The sequence below is a fragment of the Uloborus diversus genome, chromosome 1, assembly GCF_026930045.1.
Source record: "Uloborus diversus isolate 005 chromosome 1, Udiv.v.3.1, whole genome shotgun sequence".
NCBI lineage: Eukaryota > Metazoa > Arthropoda > Arachnida > Araneae > Uloboridae > Uloborus > Uloborus diversus.
Window position 1 is genome coordinate 239012460 of NC_072731.1, and position 27076 is coordinate 239039535.

General features: G+C 32.4%; 1 protein-coding gene across 1 annotated transcript in view; it reads right to left on the bottom strand.

Moving 5' to 3' along the window:
* LOC129225981 (dehydrogenase/reductase SDR family member 9-like) overlaps positions 1-26611 on the bottom strand; it is a 38979-nt gene extending 12368 nt beyond the window's left edge. Inside the window, exons 1-3 of the mRNA XM_054860556.1 lie at positions 26492-26611; positions 7933-8095; positions 5055-5273 (exon numbers count right to left, since the gene is read on the bottom strand). Coding sequence (XP_054716531.1) covers positions 5055-5273; positions 7933-8095 — 382 coding nt within the window. The 5' untranslated portion in view covers positions 26492-26611. The remainder of the gene's footprint in view (positions 1-5054; positions 5274-7932; positions 8096-26491) is intronic.
* Positions 26612-27076: the final 465 nt, after the last annotated feature.

Genomic DNA, 27076 nt, shown 5'->3' on the forward strand with positions numbered 1-27076 from the left:
CTCTATTTTCAATACTTTATCCTTTATTATGTTTTCATTTTGATTCTTCTCGATTATTTTTATTCTCTATTACTTATTTATTACTTTTTATCAGTTTAAGTCATAATAAATTATTTAGCAAGTGTATTTCTAGCATTATTAAAAATATAAAAAGCACGTATTTTCATTCACCATTCATTTTCCTTATAAATTCTAATCAGAAAAGTTCCCTGCAAAAGATTTTTCTTTCGAATGTTGGCGAGGAGCAGATGAACTTAATCATGTTCGATGGAACCAAATGATGACACTTCGACAAGAGAAATAGACTTGGTTCGTTTGCTTTCTTTAAACTAAAAATAGCCAAGATTGATGCGTTTCTTTTGATAGCTAAACCAAACATTAAATGACATTTGACGCATCCGCCGTAATATATAATGCCACATAAAATCAGTCATCCAGAGAGATCATCAACTTTACTTAGTACTTTATGAACTGATATAGTATGTAATATACTTTAAAATAGATCGCTGAAAATAATGCACTAACGATTTTCTTTATATTAAAAACTACCCAATCTCTTGTTCAAATTTCTGCAAAAATCAGTTTGAATGTGTATTTTGGGATCATAATTTCTCGAAGGTAAATTATATTTACACATTTTAAAAAGCTTTACACAATGGCCTAGCAAGGGCGCCCATATAGGGGGCAAGTGGGGCTCTAGCCCTCCCTTAGAAATTGAAACTTCTTTGCTTTTAGTACTTTTTTCTTTGCAAAAATGTAAAAACATTTCTTCTCCAGCCATTAATGAATAATTTATTAAAAATGTTAAACTTTAATAACTCTAACCTGTACTGAAATCGGTTTCTATGGGGAAAATATCCTGCTAAACAATGGGGAAAATATCCGAGCTCTCCCTTAAAATTTTGCATATGGGCGCCCATGTGGCCTAGCACAGAAAAGATAGAAAAATATTTTAAAGCTATTAATGGCTTTTAAAAAGGAATACAAAAGCATTTAAGCGTAAATATGATTTTAAAAATAAATCGAATAAATCTTTGATTTATTTCTTGTTTAGCTGTGCTTAGATTGGGCTATTTACCTGGCTACTATGTTAGGTTCTGAATACGTTTCGGAAACTTTGGAAGAAAAAATATCCCTCAAAATTAGCAGCCGCCCATATTAAATACACATTTCACATACTCGCTGCTCCCTGCGTGAACCTCACCCAAAGGCGCGTATATGGAAGGGGGGGGGGGGCTCAAGCCCCCCCCCTCTGAATTTGAACTTCCTTGCTTTTAGTACTTTTTTCATTGCAAAAATGGAAAAACATTTTTTCTCCAGCCATTAATGAATAAGTTATTAAAAATGTCAAATTTTAATAACTCTAATCTGTACTGAAATCGGTTTCTATGGGGAAAATATCCTGCTAAACCATGGGGAAAATTTCTGAGCCCCCCCCCCTTAAAACTTTGCATATGGGCGCCCTTGACCTCACATGTTAAATCTCGAGACTGAAAATCTAACAATCTTATCTTTTGTACTCAACATTTTGACTGGCGAAAATTTAAATTTATAATTAAAAAAAAATATGAGGCATATGATGTTTTTTGGATCTCGATAAATTTTTTTTATAAGTATATCCGGAACCTGCTTAAATTACTCGCCGATCCCTGCTCTAAAAGCACGATGACGATTCCGAATCACATAGCGTTGCAGTAGGGTCGGAAATAGCTCAAAAGTTTTCTCTTTGGGTACTGAATGCTTTGAAAGACATTGATTTAATGCATCCGTAGTCTTTCCGCTAAATACTACAAATGAAATAAAATGAATTTCTTTAATGTAACAAAACAAGCATGTATCATTGGTGATAAGGGCGCCCATATTAAAAATTTTAAGGGGGGAGTGGCTCAGATATTTTCCCCATAGAAGCCAACTTCAGTACAGATTAGAGTTATTAAAGTTTGATATTTTTTAAAACTTATTCATTAATGGCTGGAGAAGAAATGTTTTTACATTTTTGCAAAGAAAAATGTACTAAAAGCAAGGACGTTCTAATTTTAAAAAGGGGGGGGGGACAGATCCCTCAATTGCTCCCCCCCATATGGGCACCCTTGATTGGTGATAGCAAGCACTTTATTGGTGACCTCATTAAAAAAACGCATGTGGGTTGCAACAAATTTGCAATTCTTATGCTTAAACAAAAACTATATCTTTTGCAATAAACTGTTCCAAAGCATTTCGCCCTCAATTCGAAAACTTTGGTGCTTTCGAAGTCTTTACTCTATGAAGAAGCTATTTCTAACCGTGCCATGCTATTGTGTGATTCCAAATCATCATCATGTCCCCTACATCTCTTAAAAATTCTGAAACACTTCATGGAAATCACTTGCATCGCTTTTTCACTTTTTTGATCAATTTAAACTATTTAACATTTTGAACACATCTAACCAATGAACCGCACAAATAGTGTAATAATAAAAAAGTTCAAAAAGGTAGCAATCGAAATAACATTTTAAAACATATTCAGTAAGTTACCGCCCTATAGCCAGGGCTAAGGCAGAAATACATGAAATACACCGCCAGCTCAATCAATTCCAGCCGAGGACTGCAGTTTCGTGCTTATTAGCACTCATCAGCCCGGCATAGGAAGTGAATGAGCTGGAGGTGGAAAACCACTTAAGGAAGTCAAGAGTGACAAACAAACTGGTAGCTAATATAGAATTATCAATGACCACCTGATTAGGTTGTCATTGCATCATGTATCTTGAGACATATTTTTGACTCAAAAGTTCTTTGCTCTCGTCAGCCCGGTATCGAGATATAAGGTCTCAAAGTGTACCGAAATTTTAAGAAAAGTGCCAAATTCAACTTTGCCATTTCCCTATCGGCATCCGTCTACAAATCGTATGAAATACTTTTTCAACTATTCACCGAAACTCGCTATATGTTGCGACTTTTCAAATCTTGGCAAACTTTGAGACCTTATATTTCGATGACGGGGACACGAGGGCAAATAATTTATGAGCCAGGAAACATGTTTTACAACGCTCTTTAGATTGCTACTTATTTCAAGTGTTTACAGTGTTGTACTATCGTGTGGTTTCCTGGTACAGTGAAACCTGCGTAAGTTGACCACTTGCGGTGCAGTACTTAGGGGGTCAACTTAGATAGGTGGTCAACTTATAGAGGGCAGTAAGGAAAACTTTTTTTTTTGTTATTTCTTGCCCTATGCATTCATTTTTTAACTAATTGGAATACTTTAAACTAACTTTCATTGTTTAAAATTACTTTAAAACAAAAAGTAAAAATGTTTTTAAATATTTTCAGAGATTATTTACCAGAATGACGCGTAAATTATCAAATAAATTTAAAATTTCTGTTATTCGACCGAAGAAAAAATGTCTCATTGCTTATGAAAAACTACTTACTTGACATTAACAATTCCTAAAAATTCATAACAAGTCAAAAGTGACTTAAATTCTTCATTCGATTTTTTCTTGTACATTTGTAACAATGGTAATCTACTTTTCAACAAAACAACTCCTTAATGAAGTTTGGCGCATTTTCTGAGACTAAACATAAGCCCAATGTTTTTCGATAAAAGCATAAATATTCATTTTTTTTAATGCCTAGTTGCTTATTTGATGCATAACTGATTAAACTTTTAGTACAATCTAATGCTTTTGCCAAGTGGTCAACTTACGAAGGGTTTTTTACAATACTCCAAATTAAAGCTGGTGTATATTAGTGGTCAAGATAGACAGGTGGTCAACATAGAGAGGTGGTCAAGTTACAGAGGTTTTCTTTCATTATACAAGATAGGACTAATTCCGTTCCTGACAAAAGCGGTCAACTTATACAGGTGGTCAACTTACAAAGGTGGTCAACTTTACAGGTTTTACTGTATGTAGTTTCGTGATTGACGTAAAACCAACTGACCTCTAAGGTGATTCAACAAAACTTTTTTTCAGCTGGAGTACTGGGCACCCCCAATTTTTTTTTAAACTTACTAATAGTATTATGCTGTAAAAATTTTCGCTTCTTACTCAAATTTTAAGATGGTGCTCAATGACCCCTTAATTTAACATTAGCCGTAGCACAGAAAACGCCACAAATTTAGAAACGTTTAATTTCCCCAGCTGTTTTTTCGTAAATAATTATTTTATTGCAATGTATATGCACATTACTAGTGTATATTATTATATGTAGCATTGTTTTTTCAGTTCGAAGTATTTTTTTAACCCCCTCCCCATACTGATGAAGTTTGGGGGAAGGGGTTAAGCACCCTCTTTCAGTTGAAATAGGAAGCTAAAATTCTTCCAATATATTGCTATCCACGAGTGTGAAAATATTGAGGGGTGTCCTGGGGTGTCTAGGAGAAACTTTTTTTCAATTTCCTTTTACAAAAAAAGGATGTATCGTATTCGCAAAATAATTTTCATTCAAAAATCGACCTTAATTCCCATTTTATTCACCCCCGAATGAATGTTGAGTTTTTTTTTTCGACTCGACCACTCGTGGATAAGTGCCTAAGAACGTATAGACACGCGAAATATCCATTTTGACGATTCCCGAGTTAATTACAACGAATTTTCTAGTGACGTCTGTATGTACGTATGTATGTATGTGCGTATGTATGTCTCATAACTCAAGAACGATATGTCCTAGAAAGTTGAAATTTGGTACGTAGACTCCTAGTGGGGTCTAGTTGTGAACCTCCTCTTTTGATTGCATTCGGGTGCTTCTAAAGGGTCTTTTGCCCCTTTTTTGAGGGGGGTGGGACATTGTTAATTTCGATGTAAATTCAAGTGGTGTTATAATTTGTTGGACATTTGGCGATATATGCCAGTATTTTGGTCGCCAAGTTTTGTTGCCAACTTGGCGACAAATTTGGCGAAATTTTTTTAAAAATCTGGTTTCAATTTGGCCACTGTTGGTGATATTTAGAGAGTAAACAATTGAATCACATTAAAAATGCCAATAATGAGAACATGACATGAAATTGGAGTAAAAGGAAGTCATGTGATGCACACATCAGCTCGTTTTTACATGTATATTTAAACAACTCTACTGACCTCTCTCGTCTTCGGGAAGGTTGGCTTTGACATAGGCCGCTGCTTCTTTCACTTGTTCCTCGTTGGTGATGTCCAGAGGAACGACGTGCAGCCGCGTAGAACAAGATTCCTTGAGTGCGACTGCGCCAGGACCGCTAGGGTTTAGACACCCGGCGAACACGTGCATTCCCATCTCGTCGAATCTCCTCGCCATGCGATGTCCCATTCCGGTGTCACAACCTAAAATGCAAAAAATCATCGCGAGAAAATAACTGAGTAATGATTTTACTCCAGTAAGTATGCATCACCAATCAGCAGAATACATTTCATATACAGTGCTGGTAAAAAAAAAATTGCATCACCCTAGCATTTTCACAACAATGGGATTGTGTGAGAAGTTTTGGTCGACTGATTGACGATGAATGTTTGTGAAATTCTGTAAAACGTAAGTAAAGTGTTCTAAAATTAAAGGCAATCTTTCATATTTAATTAAAATTTCTTTTTTTTAAAAGTAATAATTAGGTGATCAATTTTTACTCAAGAAATGTAATTAATGATCATGGTCTTAAGGATGAGGGATAAACCAAAAAATCATTTAACTTTTTGAGGATTCAAAACTGTAGCTAACAAACCGAATAATATCATACCATATATCTGGGGTTCTCAAACTTTTCCGATTCGCGTCACCCTTAAATACATAAATATTTTTTAATGACATCCTATTCTATATCTGTTATATAAATACACATATCAAGTTTCCCTCCGGGGCGGGGTTTGAAAGTCTTATTGAAACAAATATAGTACCAATACAGCAACAACACTGACTTTAATGGAGAATAAAACTGTACAGCATTTTGTTTCCGAAATGTTCGATACATGGATCTTTCCTACTGCGGCAGATATTAATTCTTAAGTCTAATTCTTGTTTTACTCGCTGTAATATGTCCGATCAATCTTTGGAAATGCGATTGTGATGATCGGCGTAAATCTTGCAAATCACGTAGCCCATGGGGCACGAACTCACGATCTTTGATGTAACACGATAAAAAAAATCATTTAGAGTTAGATCCGGTGAACACGGGAATCACTGAAGAAGATGGTTGTTGTCGTCATAACCTCCCCAAATCCAACGACTAGGAAACTCGTCATTGAGGAAATGTGGAAAGTCTGTCAGATAAATGGGTGTATCTTATTTCACTGTAAAAAAAAAAAAAATAAATAAAAAAAAATAATCCGAAACGTTACTGAGTATTTCAGTGTAACGTTTCAGGATTTGAATAGTTTTTATCCACTTCGTAGACAAATCAAGTATCATTGCCAGAAATATTTCTGAATTGTTACAAGTCGCACGAATGCACACTTTTTGCGGTTGTGAAAAGTATTTTCAGCTCCCAGGTAAAAGATTTACTGAGCGTAATTATAAAGTGTATCGGCTTCAGCTCGATTGCGGCCCGTCTAGACTGATAAGGCGCCAAAAGGGCGCAAATCAGTCTATGGACTACGTAGCTTTGCAAAAATTGCAGGCGAGTAAAATTCTTGATATTTACTTGCAATTCTGACTTAGTTTCAGCCATGTTGTTCAAAACTGTTTTTGGAGCTTTCCTGGAAATGCCGGAAGGTACCCAGCTATTACATTATACCTACCTAAGTTTACTCTAAAATTTCAGAGACACGATTGGCTTTAAACGGGAAGATTTCTGAATATTTCAGAAAGCTTCCAGGATAGTTTCAGGAGGGCTACTAAATTTTAGCAGAAAACATTTTTGGTTTTTGTAAGTAATGTTACTGGAAGAAATTGGGCACATGAGCTGCCCATTATTTCCAGGAACGTTTCTGAATCGTTTTTACAGTGTTTGTTGGAAAATGTTGTTTTGATAGACCTTTGATCGTGACATGTTACAGCGAGCGACAGAACAATTAGTCTTAAGACTTGATATCTGCAGCATTACGAAAGGTTCACACATGGAACATTTGGGAAACAAAACTTGTTCAGTTTTTTTCTCCAGTAAAGTCAACGGTGATGCTGTATTGGTAATATATTTCTTTGAAAAGCCTTTCAAGTTCTGAAGGAAATTGTCACAAAACTCGGACATTTCGCGGCATCTCTCACCAAGTTTTGCGTCACCCAATTTGAGAACCCTTTCCATACATCATACTGCATCCAGAATGCCATTAAACCTCCCAGAATTTTCGAACCATAAAAAATCAACGTACGTCACCTCAGAAAAAACTAGCCTGAAAACAAAAGTAAGATATGGATGCCTCAGTTGCCAAATCGATTAACTCCACTTTTGAAAAAAATTAACATTTCTGCTTTTAGTGCTTTAACAATGCTTAGCATGTGAATTTATATTAAAGTTTCGGTTCAGTACATTTCTGACCATGTGATGGCAGAAAATGTAACACGAGGGCCTATATACTCCTATATATGGATAACACCATCTTCTTCATCACTTTTCTCTACTTTTTGTTTTATGGAGTTAGTCGATTTGGCAAGTGAAGCATTCATATCTTACTATAGTTCTGAGGCAACGGTGAAACTCATACTGTCCACCTCTGACAAGTTGAGCTATGGCCTTGAGCAGGTCCATTTTTTCCAAGGGAGAGCAATCAGTGAGAAGATAAGTTGTTTATAGGCGCAGAGCTGGGCTACCATTGCAACCTTTTATTGGCGAGAAAATCCTGTACCGCTTGCTACTTCTTACCACAATTATATTGATCGCCAAATGGGCAATAACACAGCAAACAAAATACGCAAGTTCTTAAGCTGTTTTTCCTCACCTCTATTTCAACAAATGGAATCGTTTAATCGGTCGGGCAGCGGAGCTCAACTTGCCAGAGGTAGTACGTAAAAGCAAGCGACTAGCAGAAAAATAAATACTTCTTGGCAATACTTTACCTGTCACAAATACAGCCTTGTTCCCGGCTCCTTTCCGAGGTCTTGGTAAACGGTAGTTCCAATGAATGAAAAATCCAACAAAGATTAAAAGCACCTGAACTCGAATGTCAAGCAACAGTGCTGTCAGGAAATTAGCAACATCAGTGCCCGTTTCTTCCAACATCTGCAAAGATAGGGTAACACTTGTCTCAAATTGCGAGATTGGAGACGTTAGGATAAGCTGCCGCGGAAACGTAAAGCGCAGCATCTGCAGAAATTGGGGTTTTGTAAGATTTGAAGAAAAGCGTTTGGGATTCCACGCGAACAATAGAGAAATGCTGGGAGTTGACGTTTTTTTCGTGCTTTATTTTCTTCCAAAAACAAAATAAACAAGAATGTAGTACAACAAAACTGACGTACAACAGACGAAAACAGTGCAAAAAAAGAAAGAAAAATGAAAAATTTACAGTTACTGCACTTTACCTTCGCACGGCAGTATAATAACTTATTGCTGAAATCTTATTGCTACAGATTATTGTACAGAATATTTGTTGGAGCACAACCAGATTTTTTTTTCAGGTGGTATTGTTAGTTTGTAACAATTTATGTACGCGCATTGTGGGTGTGACATAAAGTTCATGACTGCAGCACGTACAAATGCTGGGTAGTACTTATTGGAGAGCACTTATGCTAAATATTATTATTTTTTTAAAATCCCATTCAAATGATTACTTTTTAAATGTATTTATTTTAGAAAGTTGTGTGGCGTATTTCTAGAAGTACACGTACCACTGTATGTTAAAACATGACAAAATACAGGGTTAAAAAACTTTCTGCAATTTTACGGTAAAAAGTACTGGCATCCATGTTGGCAGTATATTTTTACCGGAAAATATAACTCAACTGTAATACGCACATACATACAGACGTCGCGAGAAAACTTGTTGTAATTAATTCGGGGATCGTCAAAATGGGTATTTCGGATGTCTATACGTTCTTAGACATATATCCACGTGTGGTCGGGTTGAAAAAAAAAACTCAACATTCATTCGGAGGCGAGCAAAATGGAAATTAAGGCTTATTTTTGGGTAAAATTTTTTTCCTGAATACAATACTTCCTTTACATTGTAAAAGGAAGTGAAAAGGAACATTTCTGAGTTTCGGTGGGGGATATATCCATATACCAAAATGATATTGAAACATTCAGGAAAAAACACAAAGCCCGGTAATTGATTTACACCGCAATATAATTAAACCAGAAGTAATAAATAAGTGATCTGGGATATATAATGATAAAAAATACAAGCATCTATTTTGTGAAAAAAAAAAAAAAAAAAAAGAAAAAAAAGAAAAACTGCTTAAGGCAGAATTTAAGCTTTTGGTGAAAAATTGATGCCACATTTGTTTGCTTGAAAATTTAAATAGAAGGAAAAATATTTCAGATTTTCAGTGATCATGGTATACCTCTGGATTGAGGCATTTTTTGATCACTTGTGGGTAATTAATTATCACCTAGTTTTTACTTTTTTTTTTTTTTTTTGAGACAATGCGTTTTCTGATATTGCCCTCTGGACGCAAAAATTATTTGCTAGATTTTCTTAAACTGACTATAATAGAGTGTCTTTAAAAATGCTATTCAGAACCAAGGCAGGATCCAAGTTCCCTGGGAACCAAAATGTCGGACACAATATGAAAGTAGTATTTATCATGAAATGACATTTAAAAAATCCAGTATCCCTTAAAGGAAATTTATTGACGGGACAGAAGAATTTAATCGAAATAAAGGTAAGGTCGGCGTTAGAGGTTTTTTTTTGTTATGCTCTAATGAACACGCTTTATTTTGAGTTGAAATATATAATGTCACGCTACAGTGAGCCAGTAGTCCTGATAGAAAGCGTCCTTATGATTAAAGCTGTATATTATATACCTCATTTCATTTTTTCTCACTTCCTTCTTTTTGAAGTTGCTTGTTTGGAAATTGACATTTTTTCAGCACATTCCTCAATACAGTGCTAAGAAAACATTAGGAGCAAAGGATTTTGCCAGTTTTATGGGATTGAAGGCCGGGTCAAGAATGTGATGCTTATTGCACACTTACGGCACTACTCTAGATCTATTTATACAAACAAATAACGCAAAAACCATTCGAAATTGGTATATTTTAATTTTCTAAATTACGTGGATTGCTTTGTATAGTATAATTTTGGATATCCCTCTGAGACGACATATATAAGAAAATTACAGTCTACGAGTAGTTTTTCCTTAACTTTTCAAATGACTAAGAATAAAAGTAAAGCTTTAAATTTTGATAAGAACAACTTCTAAACGAGCTGATGTGTGCATCATATGACTTCCTTTTACTCCAATTTCAATTCCCCATTATTGGCAATTTTAATGTGATTCAATAGTTTACTCTCTATATATCACCAACAGTAGCCAAATTGAAATCAGATTTAAAAAAAAAAATCGCCAAATTTGTCGCCAAGTTAGCGACAAAACTTGGCGACCAATATATCGCCAAGTGTCTGCCAAATTGTAACACAACTTGAGTTTACATCGAAATTAACAATGATTTCCCCCCAAAAAGGGGCAAAAGACCCCTTTTGAAACACCCGAATACAACCAAAAGGGGAGGTGCACAACTAGACCCCACTAGGAGCCTACGTACCAAATTTTAACTTTCTAGGACTTATCGTTCTTGAGTTATGCGACATACGTACGCACATCCACACATACATTCATACATACAGACGTCACGAGAAAACTCGTTGTAATTAACTCGGGAATAAGTCAAAATGGATATTTCGCTTGTCTATACGTTCTTAGGCACTTATCCACGTGTGGTCGAGTCGAAAAAAAAAAAAAAAAAAAAAAAAAAACCTCAACATTCATTCGGGGCTGAGTAAAATGGAAATTAAGGTCGATTTTTGAGTGAAAACTTTTTCGCGAATGCAATACTTCCTTTTTTGTAAAAGGAAGTAATAAAAATGAAGATATTTGTGACACTTAATTTATTAATTTAATTTGGTTCTATTTGTTAACGATTCAAATTAAACAAGCGTTCTCCAGAGGTGCTGCCCAAAAACGATGGCACATCTGTTCCAAATGTGTAAGTGCCTCCTGTGTTGGTAGTAGTGCTTTGCCAATAAACAAGGAATATTTAAAGTTACGGAGCATGTCCAAGAACGATGCTTGCCGACAAATATACTAACCACAGAAAATACTCTCACAAATTTCAGTGCCGCTATCTGTGCCATATTCCTTCTATTCGTTAGCAAGTTGGCATCCTGTTCTCTGCATTTTGATTCTGATATAAGTCTAAGAATTTAAGATTTTCCTTTAGTTTTTAAAGAATAAAAACAAATAATAAAACTTTAAAATTGAATTTTAGTGCACAGTGAATGATTATTCACAGTTAAAATTCGATTTTGTTTCAGCGAAAAACACAACAGTAAGTTTTCAGTTAACTCACCATTCATTTAACATAGCCAAGAAATCTGATAATTTCCGCTGTTCAGGGTCAATTGGTGGTAAAATAAAGTTAAATTTGAAAAAGGAGAAGAAATTCGAAAAAAAAAAAAAAAAAATAAAATAAATAAAGATGAAAACCGACGGATTTCTAAAATATATTTCGCCTTAACTATTTCAAAATGCTGCAATTTCATGAACTGGCAGAGTAACTTATCTATGCACTTAAGAAAGATTACGATATAAGTTGTAAACATCGATAAAATTTGCAATTATCGTAAGACGCTAGGGAGGAAAAAAACAACCATTTTCATGCACGCTACCACTTACAAAATATTGGAGCTTAGTTTAGCATATAAATATTTAGCAATTGCACGGAATGTACATTCAATTCACTCTAGCAAGAAAAAAAAAAGCTAACGAACAGATACATTTCGTGAAGTACATAAAATGAATAAAATAATGAAACTAAGTACATATTTCAGAAAAGTGGAGCATAATAATAAAGCATAATAAAAGTGGAGCATAGTAATTGTACTATGCAAAATTGTACGAGTTTCACTACATAGAAAATTGGAACAAAGAAAAAATAAATACAGTTTGATAGTGAAAATTTTTAGTCACAAAAAAAAAGTTCTTGGCAGGCTGGAAAATAATTACAAAGCTCAAAAATCTGATTGTTTAAATGCGTTTAAGACCTTTTTACATCATAAAAACTAATTCAACTTTCGTTCTTGAATTACTGTTCCTTGGATTTGGAAAAACATTGATAGTACATACAGTACTATCAAAGTTTTTGCTTTTCTTTTATATTCAATAAGCAATGAGAATTAATTTTTGCTAGAAAAGTAAAAAAAAAAAAAAAAAAAAAAGAATAGAAATTACGCAATGTATTTTTATAAACTATATTGTATTTTTTGTATGAACCACTTTATTTGATTAAATTGCATAATATTTTCCTTAACGGTATGTGTTTTCTCGGTTATTTTTTTTTTTTTTTGAAAATCCGAGCAATTTTAAAATTCGAACTTCCTGCGGTCTCAATTACTTCAGGTTTTGACCTTCTTTTTAACCGACGAAAAAACGGAGGAGGTTCTCAAGCCAACCCGTATATATATATATATATATATATATATATATATATATATATATATATATATATATATATATATATATATATATATATATATATATATATATATTATATATATATATATATATATATATATATATATATATATATATATATATATATATATATATATTTTATGTATGACCAAGCATAACTTTTTACAGAATAGTCCGATTTTGATAAATCTTTTTTTATTGTAAAGGGAATACCCCGAAGTTGGTCCCATGTAAATTTCGAAAAAGAATTCTTACCTTCGAGGTGGGAAAAGGGGGGTAATTTATTGTTCACTCACAGATTTTTTAATGTTTTTTATGTATGACCACGCATAACTTTTTACAGAATAGTCCGATTTTGATAGTCCTTTTTTCCTTGAAAAGGGTATACCCTGAAGTTGGTCTCATGTAAATTTGGAAAAAACATTCCTACCCTAAGGATGGGTAAAAGGGAGTGATTTGTTATTCACTCATAGATTTTTTTGATGCTGAGTTGGGTATTACACAAAAAAAGAAAAAAAAAATAATACGAATGAGTTTCAGATCTGTCTGTCTCTTATGTGTATGCCGTTGGAAGGTAAACGGCAGTATCTGCAGAAATTAGTTTTCCAGACATTTGAAGAAATGTGTGTTGGATGTGTGTTGGAATGACACGTTTTTTTCAGCGGAAACCAAATAAGCAAGTTTGTGCAACAAAGCTAACGTACTACAACAGATGACAAAAGTGCAAAAATAAATAAATAAATAAATAAACAAATAAATAATAATAATAATTAATTTGAATTTTGACATCTTGAATTCAAATTATGTTTTTCGCAATCACGTTTTTTTTGCGTGTGTGTGGGTATGTGTGTATGTAGGCGTGTGTGTTTATGTCTGTGTGCAGGCATGTGTGTGTATGTGGGTATGTGTGTGTATATATATGGGTATGTGTGTATGTGTGTGTGCGTATGTGTATGTGTGTGTAGGCGTTTGGTTGTGTCTGTGTGCAGGCATGAGTGTGTGGGTATGTATGTGTGTGTGAGTGTGTAGGCATGCGTGTGTGTATGTATGCGTGTAGGATATGGACGTAACCTGGAGACGGTTTTCGCTAGAGGAGCAGCAACGTGAGGCCGGTCGACGGTGATACTGCTGAGGGAGGCGAGGGGGGGGGGGAATAAAATCAGCGTAACGCCAAAAACAGTCAAGTGAGAACAATAAGCAATTGTGATTGCTCAAAAAAAAACAAAAAAAAAACACACATACACTGGTTTTGACCTGTCTACGGCAGTGTAGATCTCTCAATCTCTGGCATTTGTGATTAGGATTAGTTTTAGTGCCAGTCGTTTAAAATTTTTTATGTTCAGGATTTGTATGGAAGATAATGTGAAGTTTAGTGATGGTAACATACTATTTTGGAAATACATTTGCACTAAAAAGTATGAAATAAAAATTTTTAAGTAAAAAAACAGAACCGACTTCAAAAACTGCGGCAGGAAATCGCTCTAAAAAGTTAAAATAATTTCATTCTTTGAACAGCATCTATACTACTTTTTAAACATATTTTTTGAAGTCGGCGCAAAAACAGTAGATAAAAAATTATACTTAAACACAACTTAATTACAAATGTAAATTTTAATGGACCTAGGTTCTTCAATAGAATTCGCATACAACATTTTTAACAACATATTTGTGTATCGGTATAAATGTTTCGTTCAAATTTTGACTGGTTTTCATGAAAATGTAAATAAAAAATGGTTACATATCACTTTCCCTATTTGCGCCGACTTCAAAAATTATTTACCCTTTAAATTGCAATATCTCGAAATGGTATTTTTGAAACTAAACGTTCCTTTTTCTCAGAAACTAAATTGTGTTAGGCTTTGAAATTTTTTCCACCTATTCCATACACTTAATTGCATATACTGTAATTGCATATACTGAAGTAAATTTTTTCTCATATTCGAAAAATATTTTTTCCATAAGGTTGATTTTGTGTTGCAAAATGGCATTTTTTGAAAAAAAAAAAAAATACAGTGACTTAAACATTAGAATTTTTAAAATAAAGCTAACCTTTCTTTCTGTAAAATTTTACTTCAGTATAGAGAAAAGAGTCAACTTAAGGTACGGAAAAAATTTCATAATTGTATCTTTAATAGATTTTCAGAAAAAGGTACATGAACCTGTGCAAATTAACATTGACGATATCGGGGGTACTGACTCCCCTTAAAAAGTAGTATAGATGCTGTTTAAAGAATGAAATTATTTTAATTTTTTAGAGAAATTTACCGCAGCAGTTTTTGAAGTGAGGTTCTATTTTGTTATCTAAAAATTGTTATCTACTTAAAAACTACAATTGAAAAAATTCCTAAAAAAGGTAAAAATCAGCTCAATGCAAGTTGAATTTTGGACCAGCTTCTTGCCAGTTGGTACTGGCTTTGTGCAGATTGTAAATAAACGGTGCTCTCCATCAAAAATCCTTGCTCCCGATAGCAAGCCAGCTGATCGCATATCCTTTTCAAAAGCGTCCATTGAATTTGTTATCCCACAAAGCAGCGAGATTTTGTTTACATTAGCGCCCATATGCAAAATTTTTAGCGGAGGAGGGGGGATTGCTCAAAAATTTTCTCCATGCTTTAGCAGAATATTTTCCCCCTGCAACCCGATTTCAGTACAGATTAGAGCTATTAAAATTTAACATTTTTAAAAACTTATTCATTAATGGCTGGAAAAGATTTTTTTTTTTACATTTTTGCAAAGAAAAAAGTACTAAAAGCAAGGAAGTTCTCATTTCTAAGGGGGGGGGGGCTTGAGCGCCCACTTACCCCCCTATATGGGCGCCCTTGTTTTGTTACTTTCGCATTTACACGCGTAAAATACTCCCACATTCGGTTCCTAGAGAATATGGGAAGTAGACCAATTGCTTCTCAAGTTTAATGATGCACTTGGTGAATTACGACGATTTCTGTGCGTGAGCACAAGATCCATTTTTCTAAAATTGTCTGTCGCTCATCACGCAACGTCTTCTGTTCCGTTCGCTTCATTCCTCGCCTGGAGAATTTTTCCACTAAGTCAAAGAAACTCTCTATTTTGAAGCGAGAAAATGTTGTCCTGCCCTATATGCTGCTCTAGTGCGGGACGCATACTTTTGGATAGCAGTTCACTTCCTTGTTTTATCATTTGTTTCTTGTCATAAGGGAAAAACACTTAACTGTATACCACAGTGCTTGAAGTTGCTCGCGTGTCTGCGATGAACGTCCTTAAGGGTTAAATAATGGTTGACATTGACAAAAAGGGGATCATTTATATCTACCGTGACAGTTTTTTTTTTCTTCAGATGTTACGTATGCAAGGAATTCAATGTAGCTCACGGAAAAATGTAGAAATTTTTCAGACTTCAGATGATAACCTAATCGCACGTTTTGAAAAAGCGCTACTTTCCCCTTTCTCTGATGCTGTACGTTTTGCAAGATTAATGTTACGCTTGCATAATGATTGACAATTTTAAGCCAATAAGTCATAGTATGCGTTTTACAACTCTAAAATTCACTCCTAGGCTTAGTAGGGGTCCCCAAAGGGGGGATTATGGCGCAAGTTGTGGCATCAAAAAAAATTTTTTTTGGGAGGGGGGAATTTTTTTATTTTTTAAATTTATTTATTTAAATTTATTTATTGATTTATTTTTAATTTAATTTATTTATTTTATTTTATTTTATTCTGTTTATATTTCATTTCATTTATTTATTTAGTTTGTGTCATTGGCGTAGCACAGAACTTTTCTAATACAATAATAATAATGATAACAATAATTAAAAATAAATAAATAAAACAATATTTAAAAAAAATAAATAAAACATATTAAAAAAATAAATAAAATAAAAAAGAGAGCTAGAAAATAAAAAAGGAAAGGAGGGTTGAAAAATTTTTTTGGGGGGGAGGGGGGATTTGCGCCATTGAACTTGGGGGGGATGGACACCCCTGAGTCTTAGAGTAAAATAAACATATATCGTATTATGTACATTTTACTTAACTGTTGCTTCATAGCATTCCAAGTAAATAAATAGCAACAAATTAATACGTGAAAAATACTAGTACTAAGAGTGCAACTAATTTATTTTAGAGATTTTTCTCTGGTGCAATATTTTTGTTTCGCTGTGGTTTAGTCTTGTGTAAAAAAACCAGTTCCTCCACAAGAGAGTTGATAAACGAAAATTTTTAGGGTGCAATTCATATGAAAAAATCAAGGAATGTAATTAAATCAAAAATTTGAATGGTCTTGAGGGTTTAAACAGTCGTATTAAGACTTGCTTTTGGCTTCCTTTGTCAACCAATTCCGGAAAATTTGTTCCATATAGTGATACCAGATGCTGAAATTGAGAGCACACTTTTGGAAAAAATAGTGTCAATACTTAAGAGCCGTTTCAATAGAACAGCGTTTCTTGATTGTTATACATAAGTGGAAACCATTTTAATGTCCACTTTTTTAAATGGAACTTTCTGGATTTATCAATAGTGCAATTTAAATGTAACATTTTGAAAATTGTTTACATTAAAAAAAAATAATAATTCAAATAAAGTGTCTTCAAAATTTTTTTTTTAAAATTAACACGCAATTTCTGAAAATAATTTCATACAACTCGTTTCACAAGAAAAATTTGAAAGCTAAAATTGTTATCAGATGAGTAGTATTTATTCTATTATTCGTAGATAATTTTTTGAGACTTAATGAATGAAATTTTAATTCTCACGTCATGCTTACTAAGTCTGTGGCTGAATTTATTTTATTTTATTTACTTACTATTTTTTTTTATTTATTTATCTATTTAATATAATTATTATCATTATTATTAAATTTTGACACATAAGTTGAAAACTGTTTTACGCACTATATGTAGTCACAAAAATGTAAAAGAGGCAAGACTGGTTATTGTGGCTCTAGGAATGGTGTATGGTTCATCTTTTAAACAGCACCAGAATTCCAATAACAACACTAAATGATTTTTTGTCACAAGGAGGGTTCAAGTGTCGTTTCAATTAAAGTCTCATATTCTTGAGCTGATATACTGGAAAGTCGTATTTCGCGATGCATGGGTTTTTAATACATAATTCATTTCAATATTATTATTTTTTATTTATTTATTACTTTATCATTATTACACATATATATATATATTTTTTTTGACAAATAAGTTGAGAACTCTGTTTTACGGATTATATGTAGTCACAAAAATGTAAAAGAGGCAAGACTGGTTATTGTGGCTCTAGGAATGGTGTATGGTTCATCTTTTAAACAGCACCAGAATTCCAATAACAACACTAAATGATTTTTTGTCACAAGGAGGGTTCAAGTGTCGTTTCAATAAAAGTCCCATATTCTTGAGCTAATATAGTGGAAAGTCGTATTTCGCGATGCACGGGTTTTTAATACATAATTCATTTCAATATTTTTTTTTTTTATTTATTTATTATTTTATCATTATTACACATTTTTTTTTTTTTTTTTGACAAATAAGTTGAGAACTCTGTTTTACGGATTATATGTAGTCACAAAAATGTAAAAGAGGCAAGACTGGTTATTGTGGCTCTAGGAATGGTGTATGGTTCATCTTTTAAACAGCACCAGAATTCCAATAACAACACTAAATGATTTTTTGTCACAAGGAGGGTTCAAGTGTCGTTTCAATAAAAGTCCCATATTCTTGAGCTAATATAGTGGAAAGTCGTATTTCGCGATGCATGGGTTTTTAATACATAATTCATTTCAATATTATTTTTTTTTATTTATTTATTATTTTATCATTATTACACACATATATATATATATATATATTTTTTTTTTTGACAAATAAGTTGAGAACTCTGTTTTACGCATTATATGTAGTCACAAAAATGTAAAAGAGGCAAGACTGGTTATTGTGGCTCTAGGAATGGTGTATGGTTCATCTTTTAAACAGCACCAGAATTCCAATAACAACACTAAATGATTTTTTGTCACAAGGAGGGTTCAAGTGTCGTTTCAATAAAAGTCCCATATTCTTGAGCTAATATAGTGGAAAGTCGTATTTCGCGATGCACGGGTTTTTAATACATAATTCATTTCAATATTATTTTTTTTTATTTATTTATTATTTTATCATTATTACACATTTTTTTTTTTTTTTGACAAATAAGTTGAGAACTCTGTTTTACGCATTATATGTAGTCACAAAAATGTAAAAGAGGCAAGACTGGTTATTGTGGCTCTAGGAATGGTGTATGGTTCATCTTTTAAACAGCACCAGAATTCCAATAACAACACTAAATGATTTTTTGTCACAAGGAGGGTTCAAGTGTCGTTTCAATAAAAGTCCCATATTCTTGAGCTAATATAGTGGAAAGTCGTATTTCGCGATGCATGGGTTTTTAATACATAATTCATTTCAATATTATTTTTTTTTTATTTATTTATTATTTTATCATTATTACACACATATATATATATATATATATATATATATATATATATATATATATATATATATATATATATATATATATATTTTGACAAATAAGTTGAGAACTCTGTTTTACGCATTATATGTAGTCACAAAAATGTAAAAGAGGCAAGACTGGTTATTGTGGCTCTAGGAATGGTGTATGGTTCATCTTTTAAACAGCACCAGAATTCCAATAACAACACTAAATGATTTTTTGTCACAAGGAGGGTTCAAGTGTCGTTTCAATAAAAGTCCCATATTCTTGAGCTAATATAGTGGAAAGTCGTATTTCGCGATGCATGGGTTTTTAATACATAATTCATTTCAATATTATTTTTTTTTATTTATTTATTATTTTATCATTATTACACACACACACACACATATATATATATATATATATATATATATATATATATATATATATATATATATATATATATATATATATATTGATATATATATATATATATATATATATATATTGACAAATAAGTTGAGAACTCTGTTTTACGCATTATATGTAGTCACAAAAATGTAAAAGAGGCAAGACTGGTTATTGTGGCTCTAGGAATGGTGTATGGTTCATCTTTTAAACAGCACCAGAATTCCAATAACAACACTAAATGATTTTTTGTCACAAGGAGGGTTCAAGTGTCGTTTCAATAAAAGTCCCATATTCTTGAGCTAATATAGTGGAAAGTCGTTTTTCGCGATGCATGGGTTTTTAATACATAATTCATTTCAATATTATTTTTTTTTATTTATTTATTATTTTATCATTATTACACACATATATATATATATATATATATATATATATATATTTTTTTTTTTGACAAATAAGTTGAGAACTCTGTTTTACGCATTATATGTAGTCACAAAAATGTAAAAGAGGCAAGACTGGTTATTGTGGCTCTAGGAATGGTGTATGGTTCATCTTTTAAACAGCACCAGAATTCCAATAACAACACTAAATGATTTTTTGTCACAAGGAGGGTTCAAGTGTCGTTTCAATAAAAGTCCCATATTCTTGAGCTAATATAGTGGAAAGTCGTATTTCGCGATGCACGGGTTTTTAATACATAATTCATTTCAATATTATTTTTTTTTTATTTATTTATTATTTTATCATTATTACACATTTTTTTTTTTTTTGACAAATAAGTTGAGAACTCTGTTTTACGGATTATATGTAGTCACAAAAATGTAAAAGAGGCAAGACTGGTTATTGTGGCTCTAGGAATGGTGTATGGTTCATCTTTTAAACAGCACCAGAATTCCAATAACAACACTAAATGATTTTTTGTCACAAGGAGGGTTCAAGTGTCGTTTCAATAAAAGTCCCATATTCTTGAGCTAATATAGTGGAAAGTCGTATTTCGCGATGCATGGGTTTTTAATACATAATTCATTTCAATATTATTTTTTTTTATTTATTTATTATTTTATCATTATTACACATATATATATATATATATATATATATTTTTTTTTTTGACAAATAAGTTGAGAACTCTGTTTTACGCATTATATGTAGTCACAAAAATGTAAAAGAGGCAAGACTGGTTATTGTGGCTCTAGGAATGGTGTATGGTTCATCTTTTAAACAGCACCAGAATTCCAATAACAACACTAAATGATTTTTTGTCACAAGGAGGGTTCAAGTGTCGTTTCAATAAAAGTCCCATATTCTTGAGCTAATATAGTGGAAAGTCGTATTTCGCGATGCACGGGTTTTTAATACATAATTCATTTCAATATTATTTTTATTTATTTATTTATTATTTTATCATTATTACACATTTTTTTTTGACAAATAAGTTGAGAACTCTGTTTTACGGATTATATGTAGTCACAAAAATGTAAAAGAGGCAAGACTGGTTATTGTGGCTCTAGGAATGGTGTATGGTTCATCTTTTAAACAGCACCAGAATTCCAATAACAACACTAAATGATTTTTTGTCACAAGGAGGGTTCAAGTGTCGTTTCAATAAAAGTCCCATATTCTTGAGCTAATATAGTGGAAAGTCGTATTTTACGATACGTGGGCTCACGAAATGAACTCACAGTTCATTTCGATATTTAATCTGGTTTTCATTTGGAAAATACCGATTAAAAGCTTCGCTCAAACCTTATTTTAATCTATTTTTTAAGTTACTAATTTTAATAAGAACAAAAAATAAACACAAGATTCGTGAAACCCTTGAATGATCTCCATGGAACCTTCGTGTTTCGGAGAACACTACTTAAGAAACGCTGCAATAGAATATTTGTCGAGAAAGGGCAAGATCCAATAGATTGTTGCTTCTCAGTTCCGTTTCCTATGTTGTTTCATCGGGTAAAACAACTGGCGATTTCTCATTTTTTTTACTCTAAAACGTTAAATAAAATCAATAGAAACTTCAATGATAAAAAAACTAGATAAAGATTAATTTTTTTGTAGAATTTTAGACTACAATTACGTATTAAAAAGTGCAAAATTTCTCCTGAACCAGCACCGATGCGAAATACTGCAGCATATTGTCGCCTCAGAACAACAGTAGGATATCTTACTCTTATTTCTGGGATTAGATGCCTTACTATTGCTCTGAGGCGACGATATGCTATATTTGCCGGGAGATTTTCAAATTTTATCTGAAGCAAACTTTAGTTTTGAGTTGATTATATGATTAAATATAGATATCATTTTAAATGCAACTAAATAGAAAATTTGTCTTCTTTACAACTATCAGGCGTTTTATTCAAGTATTATCTTTATGTTAATTATCTTTTATCATATGAGCTCATCATTGAGTTATTGAACTCTCGGTCTTTCGTTATATCTCTGTCTAGTAATACTATCTCATTGAAACGGGTTTGCTGGAGTATTTCCGTTTTCAGTCTAAGTTTCCGTAGAAATTTTAAAAAAAAGTAGAAATAAAAAAAGAAAAAGCATGAAAGAAGGCTTAATGTATCTCTAAAATATTGCCAAAAACAAAAAGTAAATCATAAATCGCATAACTGCATAATCTTTGAAAAATAAAAATTTGAAAATAAGGTTTTGAGATGGAGAAATGTGTGTCTGTCGGTCTGTCAATTTGTGTACCCCACACCCCATAGCTTTTGTGGGAATAGTCATATTCTAACAAACATTCTTCGGGCAAAAGTCTAACTTTTTTTTTGGTTTGTTTTGGTTTGCTGTTTGAGACAGGACACCATACTTCTACATTTGAACTTTGGATTTGAAAAAAAAAAAAAAAAAAAAAAATTCTTTCAATTTTGAACAATGAAAAAAAGTAATATCAGCACCTACAGAGAAATTTAAGCCACATATAACTTAAATTTAAAACGATTTTTTTTCAAGTAAACGCTATGTTAAAGAGCTTTTGGTGTAGAACATGTTCACAAAAAGGTTATTCGATTTTGTTATTTTAAGGGCACTTTTTGAGCAATTAAAATTTTTGTAACATTTGTGCCTGCTGGGACATTTTAAATTTTTTTATCTAAAAAAAACCCCAATAGGTTAAAAATTATTTTTTAGCTCTGATAAGTCGTGGAGAATATTTTTTTAGTGCTTTGATTCCAGAAATGTACAAAAGTTATTAAAAAATGTATAAATGTTATTTTCCGTTAGCGTAACATTCACGCAATTTAAGTGTCATAGTCTTTCTATATTGCACAACTTTGATTAAAAAAGTTGTTCAACCATTCTTTTTTCGGAATGCAGAAAAAAAAGGTCGCACTCTAGTTCATTATATTATTATTATTTTTCTCTTATTATCCATACAACATAAATATTCGAACACTTGAGGTTTGCGTAAATGGGACTATATCAGAAAAGTAAACACATAGAGGAGGGTGGCCTAAAGCGGATAGGTCGCCCAAAGCGGGTAGGCCTTCGAATGGCCCCCCATGGTGCGTATGCGGTGATGCATACGTATGTCGTGTTTACATGAACTGAACACCCCTGAGTTTTAATCTGTCCCAGCGAAGCAGCAGTGAAGTGGCATGGCGCAACCAGGCTTAAAATTACAAAAAAAAAAAAAAAAAAAACATTTCTAAAATAAAAGAAGAAGTTTTGTAACTTATGATTAGTCGAAGACCAGCTTATTTTTTTACTGTCAATAACATTACGTTATTCTGACACCATCCACCTACAAACTACGATAGTCATTTCGTTTGTTTCTTTTTTAAACTTAAGGTTACAATTATTGAAATAAAAAACGTAACTTCGGGCAAAGCGGGTGTACGATTTAATCATATATTTATTTATAATTTCTTGACTCGTGTGCTGATTTAGATTTTCTATTTCGATAGGATAAGTATAATTTTAAAAAGTTATTTTTTAGGAAGGCAATTAATTAGTCTATTACTTTAATCAGTTATTTCTTCATGTTTTATTTAGAAATGTACTGACTTTAAATTGGTTAAGTACAACTTTATATATATATATTTTTTATAATGGCAGGTAGCTAGTCAATTATTTTAATTATTTATAACTTCATATTTGATTGGAAATTGTACCTAATCACAATTAGTTAAGCTTACCTGCTTTGGAATCCCTGGTAAGGCAAAGCGGGTTTTTCAAATGTTTGTACTGTTTGATAATAAATAAATATTGGGTTTGAAACAATAAAAAAATCGCTTTTTATTTTGAAATTCAAGAATCCTGCTAGAAAATAAAACCGAAATTGTTACGATAAAAATCCAAAAACTACAATTTTCGAGCGTTCTTCGAAAACCTACCCGCTTTGGGTCACTCTCCCCTAAATATTGGAGCAGACAGAAACATAAGTATTCTAAAAATAATTGGATCGTTTATTGAAATTACATAAAAATATATTCTAAGAATTTATTTCTTATGAAACTTTCTTAGATTTAACCATTTTATTTTACATTATTTAGTTCATATTTTCAACTTTCGACCTGAAATTCTAAACTGATTATTTCTATGATCTGCTTTACCCCATTAGCAAAATTACAGCTAGACATACCTTTTCATTCAATTTGTGTATTAATTAATAGCTGGGTGATTCGCTGAAATCGTAACAATATCGCATTAGCGAAGAATAACACAAAAATTGCTTGACCCACAAAGCTTTTTCTTTAAAATGTTAGAAATGATTTTTTCAATAAATTTTTATCCAAATGAAAACAGTAACTCATTTCGTTCTTTTATAAGAAAATTTTTGAATAGCCAGAAAATCACTCTCCTGACCTGTCTGATTTTTTCTCCCAAATGAATTTTAAAATGTTGCATAAATTTTCCGCAAACTAAATTTATAGTATTAAATTATGAAAACTTAAAGGTGCAAAATAATATTATTGTAATAAGTTTAATTATTTAATCAATTTAAATATTTAATTATTTAAATAATCAAGGTACATTATTTCACTGTCTCAAAGTTTTCATGTCACTCTCTTGGCTTAGGAAAGAGCTCAATTACTACAGGTGGAAAAGGAATTTTAAATGTTTTGTGTAGCAACATTGTTTATTCTCATCATTTTGCAGCATTCTTGGAATACTAGTTCTCATTTGCCTGGTGGTCTTATTATAATTTTGAGGTTCAAAACTGAGACTGAACCTTTTTGCTGTCACTTTCAAGGCCGGATTTGGAAGTGTGCAGGCCCCGGGTCAACGAAGGAGTGGGAGGCCCCTAATCAAGGTCCGAAAAGATCATCATATTTTCGAAAATATCCTATACTTTGATATATATCCGAATATTTTGATATATATGTATATGTCTGATATTTTCGATCAGCACTTCAATAGTAAATACATCCTGAAGTTACTGCTGTTTATTTTTTTTATATTATTATCATTATAATTTACAGGAGAGAAGAAACGTAAAATTTGCTGCCCCGTGAAAGTTGGGGATATTTTGTAAAAATTTTATTGTGGGGGCCCCTTTGTTGTGGAGGCCCCGGGACAGTAGTCCCGCCTGCCCTCCCCTAAATCCGGCCCTGGCCACTTTTCTGCTCAACATTTCTGCTTTATATAAAAGTTTAAAAAAATACATTCCCGCTATATGTAATTTAATTGAGGGATAAGAATAAAAAATAACATTTTCAACCTTAAATATAATTTTAGGTCTTGGTAACAGGATCTGTGTAAGTAAAATGTCACTCTTCTGTAACTTTCCATACAAGGGCGGCATAGCTAAAATCTAATGTTGTTGTGAATTCTCTTTATTTCAGGGCCGAAACCAGACTTTTGTTTCGGGGAGAGTTTTTACCAAACATATTTTTCGTAAAATCTATGATCAATCAAATTTGATTTATTGAATATTTTATTGATTTTTGTTGCAATTTTAAGCAAATGAAAAAGATGATGTATTTATTTTATGATGAAAAAAAAAATCTACTGTGTGCAGTGCATAACTCCTTTGTACCCCTATTAATCTATGCATTTTCGATAACTCAAAAGAATTGATGCACACACTCATGCATAAGCACATTCGAAGTAATGCTTCTCAAAGTAATATATTTTCACACCAAAGTCAAATACAGAACTTAAAAAAAAAATGTTTGCAATAACTACAAATAAAATAAAATAAAGGAATAAAAAAAATAAATGCTGTATATAGTACAACTTTTCAATAAAAATATCATTTTTCAAATGAAATTGAAAAAAAAAAAAAATGAATTAGAAATTTTTTTTAAAAATGAAGTGGAAATCATAAATTTTTCAGCACAAAAAGTATGATGAAAAACACTTTTTTGGAATGCTTTTGAAAAGTTTCGAAGGGAGGTTTGAACTCTAAGAACCCTCCCCTTGCATACGACTCTGCTTTATTTCTCTCTTATTAAGCTCATCGTAAATACTCAGTAAACATAAAAAACAAATAAATAAAGCATGTTTGTGTTTAAAGAAGTTGTGATTAGATAATCACAGTCACGTTTTTAGAAATTCACAGGGCCGCAGAAAGCCAAGGTGAGCCCCTTGTCAGACATGTCGCCCTCCCCCCCCCCAAAAAAAAAAGAAGAAAAGAAAAGGGGAGAAAAAAGAAAGAAAAGGGGTAAAAGAAAAAAAAAGGAAAAAAGAATGAAGGGGTGGGGGAGGGGAGACAAATAATCTGCTAACTAGAAAACTGCTTACTAGAAAACAATTAACCGTATTTTAAGTGCCATATCAGTAAATACCAAAAGTGTAAATTTTACTTAATCTTTACGTTTTCTCTTATTTGGAGTCCCCCCCCCCCTTTTTTTTTCTTCTTCCTTTTTTTTTTGTGTGTGTGTGTATGTGTCGCCGCCCTTCCTCCCAAGGCCAGGCCCCTAGTTTCCGACTAGGCTGACATAGCCTCTCATCGGACCTGGAAATTTATCCAGTATATTTAGTTGTTAAAATGTAGGGGGAAAAAAACACATTTCCGGAAACTTGAAGTATTCCACAAAGTATTAAATTCGAATGTTTTAATTCAAGAACAATATGCTTTTAATTTCTAGAATCATTCCGAACTATTTCACTGAGTAGTTAGAGCGAAAAATGAACAGACATCATTAATTGCGACACATTACAAGAAAAGATTCCAAACAAAACAATAAATTACCTTTCCTCCCAATTGCTTAGCCCAAGAGCGTCAAAACAGCATCCAAGTTAGATCTTGCTCTTTCTCCCCAGGTAAATAAATAGCCGATCTAAGTTATTTGACAAGTGGACTGTAAAGTTTAGGTCTGCAGCGCCATCTGACTTGATTCAAGAAGAATGGGGAGAAAAAAAGTGGCGTGTATTGTCTGATAATGATTCCTTGGATAAAACTGCACAGGCAAGATAAAGAAAAAAAAAATCATTACCATTTCGTAATGTTTATGAAAGATTGCGAAGTGTTTTTCAAAATTTAAAACACTGAGTGCACCTTTTGTTTACCGAGCAGTTGTTTTCAGCTACGGTCGAAATTCCATTTATTTGGACTTATAATGAGTTTAAAATTCAATATAATCCTTTCTGAAATTTTTTAAAAGTTTTTTTTTTAAAATCTTTTTGAGTGTACGTTTTGCTTTCTAAGCAGTTTTATTCAACTGAAGACAAAATTTCGTTTATTCGTAATTCGAATGAGCATAAAATATAACATAGCACTTTCTGAAGTTTTATTTTTTTTTAAGTTTTCTTTTTAAAGTCCTTTGCCAGGAGATAA